We start from the raw sequence: 18,430 nt of genomic DNA, 5'->3' as shown, positions 1-18,430 counted from the left end.
TGCGGGATGAAAAACCCGAGTTTCCGGGAGAAAAAACCCTGCTACCTCCGTATGAGATCGGCTAACTCACCATCGATTGAAATCGACCAGATAAAGATTCCTCCCGTCGCGACGAGAATCGAACTTAGGCCTATTCCAATCGAAGGGCGCAATGTACCGTCGTTCTTCCAATTGCGCTACGGAGGCGCTTTTTTGACAGATGTACCAACTTAGAATAAAAAAATCTTGCCAATAGTGTTGCCACCTATGGTCGAGGCCAAGAACTTTTCAGACCACCCTTGTAGTTTGACTATCAACTTATCACACAGTAATATATCAAAAGCCTTTGCAAAATCTAAATATACTACTGTGTATCCATCGCCTTTGTCCAATGAAGCAATCACCTTATTGTAATATATAAGTGGATTAAAACATGACCTTCCTTTAGCAAATCCATGCTGTCCATGAAAGATAATACCATTGTTGTCGATGGGATTCTGGTTCCCATCAGCCTCTCTAACACTTTAACTACAACAACAGACACATATAGACCTATAATTTGATTTTTAAAGTTCTGTTCGCTCTCTTATGAAATGGCACAATCTTGCCTTCTTTTGATTCCTTTGGAGCTTGACTTAGTTCAAGACTCATATTAAACAAATATGTCAAAGTAGATGCTAACTCCCTGGCACATTATTCCTTATGTGGCACATTATGTGGTGATATATTATCAAGTCCCACAGCCTTATTAACATAAAGTTTCCTCAGTTCCCAATATGCCTCTTGCTCACTTACAGTCAAATTCTCCATGATGTCACATTCACAAGAATGATGAAAGACCTTTATGAATTGCTCATTAAATATCTGAACTACATCCTCTACAGTAGTTCTTCTTATTCAAAGAAGAGAGGATATGATAGAAACATTTAAATTACTGAAAGGTTTTTATAGGATTGATGCAGGGGAAATGTTTCAGCTGTGTTGATAGTGATGGCAGAACAAGAGGTCATCTCTGGAAATTAAAGAAGAGTATGGTTAACAAAGGTGTCAGAATGAGGTTTTTTGCCTGGAAGGTGGTGAATGAGTGGAATTCATTGCTCGACTTAGTTATGAGCTCTTCGTCTGTAAATGAATTCAACAAGAGATATGACGGATATTGTTTTGCCAGTTTGGGTCTCCCGCGATGAGTCTACTGACTCCATGGAGATACCCGTAATAATAATAATAATACCATTTTCTCCATTCAGTGTCATCCTTTCATAATCTTTTTTTTTTTTTTTTTTTTGCTGTCCTTGATCTTTTAAGACTTTTATGAAATTTTACTGGAAAAACTATCTTTTATATAAAAATAATTTTCACTTTAAAGAAAAAAATTAAAGATCTTCATCTTCAAGAGTCTAAAATGATGGTGTTTCCTTTGATATAATTTCACTGTTTACAAATATACCACTTCATTCTACAGTTTTTTCAAGTAGATTTCCCTGTTGACATTGTCACTTTATTCCTATTTATTATCAATGCCAACTATTTTACTTGATGTAATAAATTATTTCAGCAGATTGAAGGTATTGTGTTGGGTAGTCCTATGTCATCTGCTTTGGCTGATTATTTTATGGGGAATTTAGAAGATCGGATTTTCATCACCATTTCTTCTCGACCTTGCATATGGCTATGTTTTGTGAATGAGAGATTTGCAATCTTGTCTCACTCAGAAACAGAACTATTTCAGTTTCTGGATAAAAATTAACTCCTTATATACTTGCATGAAGTTCGCTATTGAATGTGAATCTAACAACAATCTTCCATTTTTGGATACTTTAATACATTGTAACTCTGCTGGTAATGTTAAATTTTCTGCTTACAGGAAACCATCCTTTATAGGTAGATATCTCCATGCATATTCACATCATCCTTCACAAAAAATAGGTGTTATCAAAAACCTTGTGCACAAGCATGCACAATTTATTCTTCTGAGTGTCTTCTATTGGAAGCATTAAATTAAAAAAAAAACAAAAAAAAACTATTATTTTAATGGCTAATATAGCCTACTTTCATTTAGGAGTGTCCCTTCTTTTACATTGAATAGGTGTTATCAAAAACCTTGTGCACAAGCATGCACGATTTGTTCTTCTGAATGTCTTCTATTGGAAGATTAAATTAAAAAAAACAAAAAAAACTATTATTTTAATGGCTAATATAGCCTACTTTCATTTAGGAGTGTCCCTTCTTTTACATTGTCATTAGCTCTTTACCCAAAATTCTAGGGCATTACTGAGGTGTTATAAAACTAATATAGGAGAAATTTTGGATGCTTTTTGGATATTGTTTTCTGTCTCCTTATTCCGACGATGTGCCTTCATATGCTGTTAAAAGGAAGAGGTTTTTTTGGGGGGAAGAGGGGGTAAAGTAATGTGGGAGAATTATTTGAAAAAACCTGGATTTTTTCAAATAATTCCCCCACATTACTTTAGACTTGATACAGAAAATATTTAATAATTGTCATCCCTCTTTCCGATTGCAATCTGATGTTAAAACAATCAGCATATCCTACCTTTTAGGAACATCCAAACAAATGGCAAGCATCCTTCACTGATATCATTTTTACACCTTCAAACCAGCCCAAAAGTTTTCTTTCTTACCAGCTATTAAAGATACATTATTACCTTTATCCTTGCCTGGTGTTTATCAAATACCCTGTTCTTGTCATCTTTGCTACTTTGGATAGACTGGCCATTCTGCTACTATTAGAATCAACAAACATCAAGATTATATAAGATTTTTGTATTCTGAAAGTTCAGGACTTGCTTCTCATGCTATTGACACTAGACGCAAAGTTTGCTGGAACCTCACCAAGATGCTGCACTAGTAGGTTCAAATATTATTATTATTATTCCTGATACCTCCAAGGAGTCTAAAGACTCATCGCAGGAGGACATCTTCAACTGTCTCTACACCTTACCTCTACTACTAATCAACGCCATCTACCGCCCACCTCCAACACCACCACAACTAGTAATTTTTGTCTGTAAATTGCGTGTGTTCTGAAGGGCCGATTTGTATGTGTATGCAGGATGAAAAACCCGAGTTTCCGGGAGAAAAAACCCTGCTACCTCCGTATGAGATTGGCTAACTCACCATCGATTGAAATCGACCAAATAAAGAATCCTCCCGTCGCAACGAGAATCGAACTTAGGCCTATTCCAATCGAAGGGCGCAATGTACCGTCGTTCTTCCAATTGTGCTATGGAGGATGTCAAATATGATTGTCTATTTTTTGAATCCTTTGAAGTACCTATGCCACCATCCTAATCTTAATCAGACAGAATGTTTTGGGAAGTGATTGCTGTTAATTGTTTATATTTTAACTATTTTTTTTTTAATTAATTATATGCGTCTATTCCCATGTCTCTGAAACTAATACTGTTTATTAGATTTCAGAGATAGCTGCAACCAAGACACATGTTGTATACTTGCTATATAACTCATTCTTGTATTCAGAATTTAAATGTTATCAGTTTTTCTGTCTCCCAGAAAGAACTCATGACACATCGAACAAAATATATAGGAATGATAAATTATATTTAGTTTTCTCTTATGTGTGCGAAACTGTTATGGAAAAAAAATATTATGTTTAACATGCATGTCTCTATTAAACAACTAGTAACCACTTGTTTAATCTGAGTCTTGGCTTTGGGTTAGTCCCAAGGGGGGTGAGAGAGGAGAAAATAGTTCCATTGCATAAACAAGGCTCCATGGAGGCTGATGTAGCAAATTTTACCAGCTGATCAGCAGTCGTAGTCAAGGTTCTGGAGAATCTGGTCAAGAGCAAAATACAGGAATGGATAGACAAAAGGGATACTATTATGGGGGGGGGGGACAACATGGTTTTGTGAAGGATAGGTCTTGCTTCAGTAACATGCTCATGTTTTATAATACAGTTCTAATTAATAAATTGTAAGACATTAAGATGGATGTTAAGTTGATGAACTGGATAAGATAGTGGTTGATTGCAGAGCTATTGGAGAGTAGTTTATTCAGGAGTAGTCCAGCAGAAGGCCTGTGAATAGTGGTGTGCCACAGGGCTCTGTTCTTGGGCTGCTGGTATTTAATTTGTACATTAATGATACAGGAAAGGATCTGAGAGGAAGTATTCATTTGTTTGCCGATGATGCAGAATTGGGTAGAGCAATTGTTAATAAAGATGATATTAAAATTTTGCAGGATGATTTGGATAGACTGACAGTCTGGGCGAAGGAGAATGGATGTCAGTTTAATGTGGCAAAGTGTACGGTTATGCATTTTTGGGTTAAAAGATTGCCAGCTGTATACCACATTGATGGTACTGCACTCCAGTAAATTGATGAAGCCAGGTATTTGGGGTGTTAGTTGGATAGGGAGTTAAAGTTTAGATGGCATATCGAAAAAGTTAATAAAGCATCGCATCAGATTATTTGGTTACTGAAGAATACCCTGATGAACAAGCAGGTTATTGTGCACTTCTTGTCACCCGGATTTCTTGTGGGGGTGGGGAGATCCAGAGGCAAATTACCAAGATCGTATCAGGTCTATAATGTGAAATGAACCTTACAAGGACAGGTTGAAGATTTGTGAGTTACAGAAATTGGTCAAGAGGCAGAAAATGAGTGATATGATTGAGAAGAACTGTGTGTGGGGGGCATCCTTGGAAACTGAGTAAGTGTGTAGTTAGCCAGGGGTGTCTGGATTATATTTTTCATGTGTAGAGTGGTAAATGAATGGAATGGGTTGTCAGAGTCTGTTGTTGGGTGCTATGACTGTGAATGATTTCAATTCTAAGTATGATAGATACTGTGCTAATGTTGGATAGTGCTTGGCATGATGTTTAAGGCCTCTGTTGATGAGTCTAAGGACTCCATTGAGGCTAATAATAATAGTAAATCAAAATGATTGGATAAGAATTATATGTTAACAGGTAAAGCAGTGGGTATATGATGTTTTCCAAGAAGGGGGACTGCTGTTGATAATAGAAGAGGAATTGTGTCCACATGTGGAGATACAATGGGAAATAGTGATAATGATTTTGAAGTAGTGTGACATGATATAAATAGAATGAGATATTTAGTGGGATATTTATTTGCTGTATGTTATGAAGTTGTGTGATTTAGTGATGTTATGCAGGGTTTGGTATTTCTGAGCTTCTGTGGAATTGGAAAATTCATCATGAGACACCCAAACTCTCACAATTTAGTTATGTTAGAGATTACCATATTTATCGTTGGAGCATTCTCCATTCGCTCTGGCATCTTCTACTCGTTCCCTGTGTGTGTGTGTGTGTGTGTGTGTGTGTGTGTGTGTGTGTGTGTGTGTAAATTCTCCTTTTGTGCATCTCTCCCTTATCTGTTTGCTTGGATTCTCTCCTCAAATTATGTCTCATTCATATCACATCTTTCTTACCTGCTGATTTTTTGTAGAACATTTTTCCTTAAAACTGTGACAGTGTTTCAGTTTTCTTATCACCCAGAAATTCAGATGTGGCCTGATTTTGGTGGTTGATACAGTGGAACTATCACATCATCCTCATTTATCAGCATCCTTCTCATTATTGCAGCATTTTCTAGTTAACTTTTATGATGTGTCTCTTGAACTCCACCAACACTGACTCCTTGCCTCCTAAAGCAAAGTTGCTCCTGCACAGTACCCAATACATATTTTCTCTGGTTAAAGTGTATGACTTTACACTTAGCATCAATCCATTCACCTGCCCTGTGTACTAACCTATTCAAATCCTCTTGTAACAATGCTACATCAGAATCCCTGAAACTACTCTTCCCAAAATAGCATTATCTGCACATGACTGAAATATATCATCATTATATAGATTAAACAGCAGAGGTCCCAGAACAGCACCCTGCTTTTTTGATTGTTCCCTTTCAAGACAGTGCATCTCCATGCACAACTGTTTCCTATTGGCTAGCCACCACTACAGCTAGGTTATGAATTGAGTATTCATCCTTATGTATTCGGTTTCCACAGCTGAAATCTTTTCTAAATTTAGAAACAGTTACTGTTTAAGCATTTCCTGTCTCCAATACAGCTATCACTGTTACGAAATGTGACCAAATTACTGAAACAAGACCCCCCCCCCTTTAACTACACTGCTCTATAGAAAGTTGTATATTCTCATCATTTTAAATTTATTTTCTGTCTCTAACCAGTCTCTCTCATGGAACTTTACACCAACTGGTCTGTTTTATTCCACTGATTTTAATTTTCACCTCTATTGGAAATAATATATGAAAGCCCGAATCATAATGAATTCCCATTGGATTTTTGTATTTAACTTATTTATTCATTTACACTTCATTTTAAACAACGCTGCAGCTGTTGTAGTAAAAATAACACATTTTTTTAATTCTTAGATGTAGTACTGGATATAGAGGTAATCCTGTGCAGCCAGGAGGTAGATGTGAGCCTACTAGAGGTAAGTATTAAAATGCATCAGCACAACACACAATCATAATTTTAAATTTTCAAGCTGTATTCTAATCTTGAACATCTGATATTTAAACATCCACAATAAATTCAGCAAAATAATTAAATTTAGTTACTTACTGAAGGATGAAAACAGTACTATAGGTCATTTGTAATACTGTGATCTCCTACTCTTAGCCCGTAATTTCTCGATTACTTTGTTGCAATTATTTGCAGAGAGGTCAATCTAATACTCCAGGTTAATGAGTTGATTCTTATTATAGTTAAACCATACTGCAATGTTGGATTGATTTGCATTTTCTATATCTATATTTATGAGGATAACATTGACTTAAAGATTGAAATGTAATATTTAGTATTTTTATGTTCGAAGTTATTTTTATTTTTTTTTATTCAAATAATAGTTATTTCTACAATATTTCTCACTACACAGCCACACTGAAAGGAAATCTCAAGGCTTTATGTAAATTGTTGAAAGTCTGGCTTGGTGAAAATATTATAAGTCAAGCACAAAATAAAATTGTTACTACTGAAATTTAGTTTTATTCCTAGATTCTAGACTATTTATTTTACCTTATACTGCTAGGCACAATGCTTTTTATTTTTATTATTTTTTTAAATTTATTACTCAAACATTAACTTGAAATCAAATAAACTGATTTTCTCCATTATATTTGCATGAAAGCTGAAATATAAAACATGACCCAAAAGTTTGTAATTTGACAAATGATTGTAAAATGACTTTTGTGCTTGCTTGAGAAAGGTTGACAATAGGTGACTGCTGTACTAAGTGCATCAGCTACTAATTGAAAAATACTGGTGATTGTATTGGATCTAGCATTTTACTCCCAAAATATGCATGTATATCATGAAAATAACATATTAGTTTTATTTCAACTGGAGCATGAAAGAGTTTGGTATTTTTTTTTTTTTTTTTTTTTATGCGGCTCCTACCCACTTGAGACTTTAATCCTACTATGATGGTACCATGGATCAGATAAGGCTAGTTCATCTGGAAGCCAGTTAAAGCCTTAAGTAGAGAGGATGCTGACCTTATACTAGGTGATGAAATTAATTTTCTGCTTCAATATAAGCAAGTAAGCTGTCATGTTTGGAAAACATTAAAGATGGAAACTTATGTGAAGTAAATTTATTAATATAAAATTTTCAGTAAGTCAATAAGTCAGTAAATTCTAAATTTAAAAAAAAAAAAAAAAATATATATATATATATATATATATATATATATATATACACACATATATAAAATAAGAAAGTTAAATGACCTATACAAATGAACTTAAACAGATCTGGTGGCCTTCAGGTACTCACTTTATGGGAAATATTATTGTATCAGTTTTATGCAAATTCCTGATTGTCTTATTATATTTATTTTGTGTGTGTGTACATACTTTAATTAGAAATTTATTGGCCATCTGTTATCTTACTCTGTAGTGGTGCTTTGCATTTTATTTTGTTTCTTTGTATAAATATTAAAGATGCCTTTGATACTTTGGTGAAAATTTTACATCTGATAAATTTACTTCACATAAGTTTGTTTCCATCTTTAATTTTTTACAAATTAATCTACCATATAAAGACATTAATAAATATCTACACCCTCAGTAGAATTCACTCCTGTGACCAATTTATTGGAGAGTAGTAAATGAATGGAAAAGTTGTAACACAGTTCACTTTAAAATTGGCATTATCATCATCATCAGATACCTACAGAGAGTCGAGGACTCATCAAGGAAGGTGATATACATCACCCAAACAACACACATTAAGTTTCTCTTAAACTTATTCAGACTTGATATGCTCACCACTTCAAAAGGCAAAATGTTTCATTCATTCACCGTTCTGTGAGAGAAAAAAATTTGCTCTCTCCCTTCATTACCAAATACAAACTATCTCCACAGATTGCTTGTCCTCTCCCAACCTTGCATATGAAGTAAAATTCTAACAACTGATATCCTAAAGCACTCTTTCAGAAATGTATAAGTCCCTATCATATCACCCCTTTTCCTCGTTTACTAGTGTCTGCATTCCATGCTCTCATAATCTACATTCAGTAATCCCAACATTATTTTTGTAACTCTTCTTTCACCTTCTCCATAGCTTCTTTATCCCCTGGGAACACCCAAGAGATCAAATCTGAACACAATAGTCCAGGTGAGGCTGTATCACTGCCTTGTAAAGAAGAAAAATTAGTTCCTTATCCTTATACATGCAGTGTTTGTTCCACTATTACAATTATCCTCTGGGTTGTATTTGCAATTTTTTTCTATGTGATCTTTTGACTTCAACTTTCTATCCACCATAACTTCAGGATCCCTGGTCCCATCAGTTTTTCTGAGCATAATCCTACCAGTATAATATGCCACTGGAAATCCTATCACAACAATATGCACAAATTTACACATACTAACATTGAATTGAGTCGTGTCATTATCCACAGTTCTGGCCTATTCATATCATTCTGCATTCTTCTTATTAGTAGAGTCCCATATTGCCCTGCCTAACCTTGCATCATCATCAACGAACAGTTTTTACCATCTCCTGTTAAGTCCTTTCTAATGTCATTAATGTATAGATTGAACAACAAAAGTCTGACAATGGATCTCTGGAGTACACCACTGACCTTAAATATGGCAGTTCCTCTCCCCACCCACACACACCCATATCCACTTTCTGATACCTGTTTGTCAGTCACTCATTTATCCAAGTCAATAATTTGTATTCCAATCCTATATATTCTATTATAATTATTATGGTAAACAACAATAATAAATATTCTTTGTTATACTTGTTTCTCTGGCATCTCCTTGGGGGCAAAAACCATTATCATACTGCATTCATTCCCTTTATCCAACTGAACTGTAATGTTATAACTTATGAACAAACTTACTCAAACATGACCTCCCTTTAGCATACCAATGCCATTTCTTGAAAAGGAATGACAATGATAGGTATAAATGTACAGGGATGGACAAACAGTGAGAGATCGGAGGAGTGAAAGGTGAAATAAGCGAATGGTTATGCAAGGCATCCAAGGAAAGAGGAAGAGTCAAAGTTGATCGGTAATGTGCGAAACATGAACATCAGAAAAGGTAATGAATGAGAGGATAGTCAAAGTGAAGAGGTTGGGCTTGGGAATAAAAGGGGAGTGGTTAAATTCAGGTTGAAGTCAAATCACAGCTAAGAGGTTAAATAGGTCGAACTGGTTACAGATTAAAAAATTAGTTAGTTTATGAGTTGTGATTATTATTATTGTCTGACCTCCAATGAGTCAGAGACATCATGGGAGGTACACACTATTGCACACAATGTTCATCCAACCATTCCTTAAATTGATTCAATGTATCTACATTCACAACACACTCAGGCAATGCATTCCACTCACCAACCACTCTCCATGCAAAGAACCTGTTCCTCAATCATCTGTTCACACCCTCGTTATACAGATTCGAGCAATGGCCTCTTATTCTACCCGCCCCTCCTCCTCCTCCTTCCATTCTATGGAAAAATCTCTTCCATGTCAACCTGATAAGAACCCCTGCTTAACTTATATGTCTCAATCACATCCCCCTATAGAATGGTTAAGAAGAAATGGTTGTGTGCTTTTGGATGTATGCAGTGAGTTTGAGAAAAGAATCGATTTGTATGAAAGAATGCCCTGCCCTTAAAATCATTTAGTATCAGGAATCTGGAGAAATTATTTATTGGTATGAGACCTAATACAGAAAGTGAGTGAGTGACTGAGGGGAAATTAGATCATATGTGAAGAATGCAACTGTGCTAATGTTACAAATGTGCTTAATCATTGAAGTCATTATGATGCAAAGATCATTGCATTTTCATTTTGTTTGGACTTAAGTATGTGAAAGAATGTCTCTGTAAGTGAAGCGTTAAATATTAATAGTTTGAAAGTTTTCCAAATGAGGTCATGCAGACTGCAGAGATGAGTATACACAAAAAAAAAAAAAAACGTGGAGGCAACTTATGTCTTATGTCCTAGACAGACATCAGGAGTATCAAAAACAATGGGATTGAGTTTGTTGCCTTGCCAAATACTTTTTGGTCTCATGTTATTGGCATGAGTGAAACCAGGCTCTCTGAGGCAGATATACTAGTGGTATTGAATATAATGGATACAGTATTTTTAGGAAAGATGGACAAGATAGGAGGGAATGATTTGAGTCCAGTCAGGGTAAAGAGCTATGATTGCAATATTAGTAATAATTTTCTATGTAGCAGTGATTTTGAAGCTATCTGATGTCTATCATGATCAAATACATGGTGAGTGGAGGTTACAGACTTAGCGGATAAGTTGTAGATGGTGATGAAATGCATCATCATCTGATTGCTAAATCACCTGTTGGGTGCTAAATGAGTAATCATGATGAATGACTTTAATTATTTGAACACTGATTTGGAAAATCTCATGAAAAAGAATGAATTTGAATGTGCTGAACTATTGAAGATTACTTCCTTAAGCAGCATATGATGGAAAGAACTTGAGGTCAAAGAGTGTTAGACCTGATCATAATATTAGTGGATATTAGTGCTAGATGAGAAAGATGTTGGAAGTGCATAGGAAGTATTAGAAAACATTAATGGTGCAGTATTGCAATGTGTCCCTAAATTTCAAAGAATCAATAGGATAGGAATGTGCACAGAGTTAAGCAAGATACGCTTTAAAAAAAAAAAAAAGATGGCAGGGAAGGAATACATAAGGATGATGCCAGTTATGAAAATTATAAGGCATAGGCAGAAAAGTTAAGAGTATTGTACAAAAAATTAAGTGTGAGCATGAAAAGAAACTGGCTCTGCAAAATAAACACAATCCAAAAGAATTCTCCTGTTATGTTGCAAATTAAAAGAAAGAAAGAATGTGAAAGAATAAAGATGGTATATGGATAGTAGGTGCAAAAAAGATTGTTCAGCTAATGAATGCACATTTTGCTAAATACTATCAGCCTGGTGTATGCAATATGGAGCTCAATGCTACTGATTCTTCAGTGGATGAAATAACTTGGGAGCATGAATAAGAGGAGTAGTGCTGTTTCATGGACTGAATAAACATTTGTCAGTATCCAGTGATGGGATATTAGTACAGATGCTAAGCGTTGATCTGAATTGGTAGGGAAGAGGTTCCCAAACTCTTGGTTCACAACACCCTTAATGTCTCAGTAACTTTTGTCTCAGTACTTATTGTGATTTCAAGAAATACCTACCAGTTCCATTTAATAATTTGACAGCCTGGCTGGCCAAGTGGTTAGCATATCCGCTCCCCAGCCAAAAGGCTGTGGGTTCAAATCTCACCGTGGGCATGGATGTTTGTGATTATCTGTGGAAATACTAGTGATTGTGGTCGGCGGTAGCTTTTGTCTCAGTACTTATTGTGATTTCAAGAAATACCTACCAGTTCCATTTAATAATTTGCCAGCCTGGCTGGCCAAGTGGTTAGCATATCCGCTCCCCAGCCAAAAGGCTGTGGGTTCAAATCTCACCGTGGGCATGGATGTTTGTGATTATCTGTGGAAATACTAGTGATTGTGGTCGGCGGTAGATGTCGTTGGTGCAGTTGGTGGATTGAGTGTGGAGACAGAGTTGTAGAGCAGGTACCCTCCCTCGATGAGTTCTTTAGACTCCCTGGAGGTGTCAAATAATAATAATAAGTAGTTAGGATAAAACTATTTAGTGAGTATTTGTGTCCTAATAACTTAGGAGCTGTTTAATAGGACAGCAGGTACCAAACTGTGTGTCACATCGCCCAGTTTGGAAAGCACTGGGATGAGCACTTGACTAGGCTGTATGATTTGAGTCTCAGCATAGGAAAGATTCTGCAAGAATGGTATAAGAGTGGTGCAAAGACTGATGTGTTGCAAACACTGTTGACCTATCAGTATCTCTGAAGTGGCGGTGAAGGTTTTGTAAAAGCACCCATTTCGCAGTCAGACATGGGTTGACAGAGAATCTATACTTCGTAATGAACAGCATGATTTTACTAAGTGCTAAGGAAAGGTCATGTTTGGGTAACTTGCTCGCATTTTATAATTTTATAGTTGAGTTATATAAGGGGAAATGAACATCGCCATGATACTTTTGGAATTGCTAATGACTTTTGGACATGCTAAGACATTTGAGAGGATAGAGTATAGAAAGCAATTACATAGCTTCAGGATGTAGGATTGGATTATAAACATTTAGCTTGGATAATAGATGGCTGACTGACAGATATCAAAAAATGGTGTATGGTATATGTGAGTTTGGAAAATTTAAGGTGACAAGTGGTGTACATAAAGGATCAGACCAGAGTCCATTATTAATTTTCATATTAATGACATTGGAAAGGATTTCACAGGAGATTATTATTATTAAACAAGACCTCATGGAGTCAAAGATTCATCTAGGAGGTCCTTTTATCTCACACACATCTCATCATACCGTGGCTTAAACACATTCAAACTCCTTGCAGACACCACACTCTCAGGCAAGGCATTCCAATCACTCATAACTCTGCACGAAAAAAACCTGCCTCTCACTCCCCTACTCACGCCCTCTTTATACAGTTTCCAGGGATGACCTCTGGTTCTCCCCTGATCACCCACTATTCTCTGTAGAACTTTTCCACCATTGATCATATTACAACCCCTTACCAACTTCTAGGTCTCTATCATATCTCCCCTCTTCCTTCTCTCTACTAGACTCTGCAAATTACATCTTTTCAATCTTTCCTCATACTTGACATTCCAGAGTTCAGAAACTACCTTAGTCAGTCGCCTTTGGACCCTTTCCAACATCTCTTCATCCTTCTGAAAACAGGTGACCAAATCTGGGCACAATAGTCCATGTGTGGCCTAATCAAAGCCTTATACAATGGAACAAGAATCTTCTTACTTCTACATGTCAGTGTCCTCTGCATCATTCCCAGAAGTCTTTGTGTTGTCTTCACAATTTTGGCTATCTGTCCCCTAAATTTTAGATCCTTATCCACTATCACCCCCAGATCTCTTATTTCCTCTACTTCCAACAATATCTTCTCACCAAGCATAAATTCTGCATCCCATCTTTGTTTTCCAAATTTTAAAACCTTACATTTTGCAACATTGAACTCGCATCTCCATTTGTTTGCCCAAACACTCAATTTATTCAAGTCTTCTTGCAAGGCCACAACATCTTCACTACTCTTTATGGTTCATCCCAACTTTGCTTCATCTGCAAACAACTCAATATCTCCATCCAAATCTTTGTCAATATCATTAATATACAAGTTAAATAGTAATGGCCCTAAAACAGACCCCTGAGGCACTCCACTAGTGACTTTCCTTTTCTTCGATATTACACTCCCATACACAACTTGTTGATACCTATCAGATAGCCAGTCTCCAATCCAATGCACTAATCTAATATCCAACCCCATCTGCTCTAGTTTGACTGTCAACTTATCATGAGATACTCTATCAAAAGCCTTTGCAAAAACCAAGTATATTACTGTGTATCCTTCTCTTCTGTCCAAGGAAGATGTTACTTTATTGTAATAAGTAAGTAGATTACTAAAACATGCCCTCCCTTTAGCAAATCCATGCTGTCCATCAAAGATTATACCATTGTTGTCAACCCAACTCTGGATCCTAGTTCTCACAAGCTTCTCCAACAACTTGACCACAACACCTGACACACAGATAGGCCTTTAGTTTGATGCTTGAGTTCGATCACCTCCTTTATGAAGTGGCACAATCTTGCCCTCCTTCCACTCTTTAGGAACTTGATCAAGTGCAAGACTCATATTATAAAAATATGTCAAGGCAGGTGTCAACTCTCTGGCACATTCCTTCAGAATACGTGGTGATATATTATCAAGTCCCACAGCCTTATTTACATCTAGTTTACTCAACTCCCAAAACACCTCTTGCTCACTTAGTCAGTCTTTCCTTCCCATCATCAACTGCTCTCAATCTCTCCATGAAGTCACATTCACAAGATTGAAAGATCTTTATGAACTGCTCATTAAGTATCTCCACCACACAGCTGTCTTTATACCATTTCCTCCAATCAATGTCATCCTTCCATAATCATTCTTTCTTTTGCTGGCTACATATCAAAAGAACTACCTAGGATTCTTTTTCGCTTCATTAGCTAACTGCTGTTCATACCTCTCCAACCAAGTCACCCTCCTTGCCTGGTCTTTGTAGACCTCATGAAATTGGTTACTTCCACTTCTCTTATGCTGCCTCCACAATTCTCTTTTTCTCTGTATTGCATGCTTAACCTCTTTATTCATCCATCTCACACCTACCTTATTTAACCTTCTCATCCATGGTATACATTTAGACATTGCATCTACTAAATAGTTTTTGAAAATCCCCCAAGCTGCATTGATCTCTTTTCCAGCTAACTCCTCATTCCATGCTACACCTGCAAGCTGTCACCTGAGCTCTTCATAATCACCCCCCCTTGTAGTTCCACATATACCCTTTTTCACAGGGGTCCTTGCACTGCTGGCAACCACCCAGGTAATCACTTCATGGTCACTTTCACCAATTGGTGGATGATTTGACACCTCATTGATAATTACATCCTCCGATGAGATGACCAAATCCAAGACCCTTAATCCTCGTGTACCCTCTGTTGCATGCTGTCTGAGGTTGGTATCCCTCAAAAACTCAAGAAACTCATTTTTTTTACTTCCAGTTGCTATCTCTTCATTCCAGTCTATATTGCCATAATTAAAATCACCCATAATGATCACCCTTTACTTATTTGCTTGGCTTATTTGACTATACATTTCACTATCACCACCATCCACATTACCAGGTCTATAACAACATCCCACCAAGCATTTGATTCTATTCACCTCTATCTCACACCATACTGCCTCAAAACCACTGGCCCTATTTCCCTCTTGCATCTCTACCTTGTATGGACATAACTCTTTCTCTATCATCAATAGCACTCCCCTCCCGTTTTACCCCTTCAATCCTCATGAAACACATCATTCCTTTCCATATCTATTTCTGTCAGGATGTCGTCCTCATCTAACCATGTCTCACTTATTCCGACAATCTCTGGGTGCACAGACGCAATTATGCAACCATTTCATCTGCCTTGTTTCTTATACTTCTGGCATTGGTATACAAACACAACAACTCATTTCTGGATCTAGAGCTAGTTCCACTGATACCACCCACTCAAAGTGATCTCTCCATGCTGGACTGGGGCCATTTCCCTTTCTGCTTCTTCATTTTAGAACCCTTTGCAATTCCATCTGTTTCCTCTTGATCCCTGGTCATCCCATTACTTTCCTGCCTACGCATGCTCTCACCTCCTCTTGGAGCATCCACCTTTCTCACGCTGTGTACCCCTGTCCACCCTGAGCCTCCCCATTTCTCTGCTCCTCTTGCACACCCATTCTCTCATTTTCTGTACTCATACCACTCACTTCCCCATTCATTTCCACTTCTTCAAACTCTCCTGTCTTACTCTCCTGCTCTTCCACATCATTCCCCTCTCGATCTGATTCATTCTCTCTATTCACTTCTCTACTTTCCAGCAGTAGTCTCTCCAAGTGACTCGCACCATAACCACTCAAATGCAGTCCATCGCTCCCATACAGCTCACTTCATCCCTCAAACTCATTCCACACATTAACAAACTGTACTCCCATCTCCACACACATTTCAGCCAGATATCATTCATAATCCTTGCTCTCCGCCTCATTTCAACACAATCATACCTAGGCAACACACTGACTACCCTTCCTGTCAAACTATTCTCTTTTATCTTTCCAAGCAGTCTCCTGACATTCATTTTGACATGCTCTTTGTTCTCTCTCAAATCATTTGTACCAATTAATACAATTAACTCTTTTGCTCGCTCCCACCTCATATTCAATGCCTCAATCACTCTACTCATTTTACCGCCTGGAAAACCAAACTTGTGCATTTTATCCTCTAGCACACCATTAATAATGGAGTCGCCATACAACGCCACTCGCTCATCTTTCATTAACTCTTTCATGCCATCACGATTTATTTTAATAGTTTTGACCTGAATTCTCTTAATTTCATTCCGCATCCATTTCATTTCTTGCTTCATCCAATCCAATTCACCCTCCGAACCTCACGTCACATTCTATCTATCATTAAATCTTTCTAACTCTCGACCCCCCCTCTTCTCACTTTCCCTCTGATTCATCCTTCTTTGTTTCCGTACTTTTGGTCCAACATACGTCCAACTTTCACTATCATTCTTCTCACTTTCACTCTCGTTTATCTTTCTTTGTTTCTGTAGCTTCGGACTAACATGCGTCCAACTTTCGCTATCATTCTTCTAACTTTTACTGTCATTCATCTTTCTTTGGTTCGGCACTTTCGTTCCAACTATTTTTTCATTCCAAAGATCTACAGCTATTTTCTGATGATACAAGGATAAGCATGGTAATTGAGAATGCTACTGACATGCAGTACTTGCAGAATGATTTCAATAGGCTGGAATTGTAGACATACAAAAATACTGTCATTTCAGTGTTAATAAATGTCAGGTTATGCACTTTGGTATGTTGAGTTATCAAATGGTGATAGGATTTAGTGATTCAATCATAAAATTTGCACTTGTTGTCACAACTTGTAAATTCCCATGGGCGAAAATTAAAGATATGACAAACATAATTGAAAAACTGAAAAGTAAAAGACTTTCTTTTAAGGTTACACAGTGATCAGCATTCATATTTATGAATATAGTGACACAAAACACATGTGTTGAAATTATTATTTTACTTATTATTAATAAAATAACAATTGACATTTCCACCCCTGTATTGAGGTCATCATCAGAAAAATACATGTGTATATGAAAACAATCTACATGCTCTTGCACTCTACAAAGGTAAATTGAATCTATGGTAACTGATCTTTTACTTAGCCTGACCTCTAGTGGTAAAAAAAAAAACTACACTAAACCCTACTAAAGTCCTCCCATACTAAGAATTTCTTCTGGACTTGTACAGTTCAGGTTGCTATTGAATGTTTAAAAAAAAAAAAAAAAAGAACACTTCACCAAGTCTTCTTGTATTGAGACAAGTCTTCTTGTCTTGTAAAGAAATCCTGTTCCTTTCCTCATTTCTTTATTATTATTAACATTTGACCTCATGGAGTCAGAGACTCATCATGGGAGGTACACACTATTGCACACGATGCTCATCCAAATGTGCTTTAAATTGATTTAATGTGTCTACTCCCTCAGCACACTCAGGCAATGCATTCCACTTACCAACCACTCTCCATACAAAGAACCTACTCCTCTGCTCAACCCTCCTTATACATTTTCCAGGGATGGCCTCTTGTTCTACCCCTTCACTCCCATTCTATGAAAAATCTCTTCCATGTCGACCTGATTTCCCCTGACTGACTTATGTCTGAATCATAACCCCCCCCTCTTCCTCTTATTCACAAGGATCTGCAACTTACGTTTTCTCAATTTATCCTCATACTTCACATTCTAAAGACCACTGACCAACGTTGTAGAGCCTCTATAGCTCAGTCGGTATTGACAAAGCCAAAGGTCAGAAAGAAATGGGTTCGATTCCCATCAGTGATGCGATAACCTTTATCTGGTCTCTTTAAGGTGATATATATATATATATATTTAGTTTAATCCTTTATCCAAGTGTAAGCAAACACAGTTTGCATCTTCAGGACTGGGGCAACTCATGGTAAAGGTGGATCAAGCTTCACATCACTTGCCTTAGTATCCAATGATGCAAAGCACATCTCCTTGCAGACATTTATAATGTACATTATGGGAAGGGTCACTTCCCATTTAAAAAAAAAATAATAATAACTCTAAGGTGAATTAGCTAGCCTCATATGGAGGTAGGGGTTTTTTTCACAAGGAAACTCTGGTTTTTCATCCTCCAGAACAGGCAAACTGGCCCTGTGAATAGACATGGACACACCGAAGGCATAGGGCTTAA

General features: G+C 36.9%; 1 protein-coding gene across 6 annotated transcripts in view; it reads left to right on the top strand.

Moving 5' to 3' along the window:
- LOC150109418 (basement membrane-specific heparan sulfate proteoglycan core protein-like) overlaps nt 1-18,430 on the top strand; it is a 1,783,738-nt gene that overhangs the window by 1,205,374 nt on the left and 559,934 nt on the right. For all 6 annotated transcript variants that reach the window (XM_090413063.1, XM_090413041.1, XM_090413033.1 and 3 more), the window contains one exon: nt 6,378-6,439. In XM_090413063.1, the coding sequence (XP_090269189.1) occupies nt 6,378-6,439 (62 nt within the window). The remainder of the gene's footprint in view (nt 1-6,377; nt 6,440-18,430) is intronic.

This window comes from Typopeltis vanoorti, chromosome 2 (assembly GCF_054136105.1).
Source record: "Typopeltis vanoorti isolate ZY-2024b chromosome 2, IOZ_Tvanoo_1.0, whole genome shotgun sequence".
NCBI lineage: Eukaryota > Metazoa > Arthropoda > Arachnida > Uropygi > Thelyphonidae > Typopeltis > Typopeltis vanoorti.
Note: the sequence above shows the minus strand (reverse complement) of the source record. Positions and strands in the feature narration are given on the sequence as shown.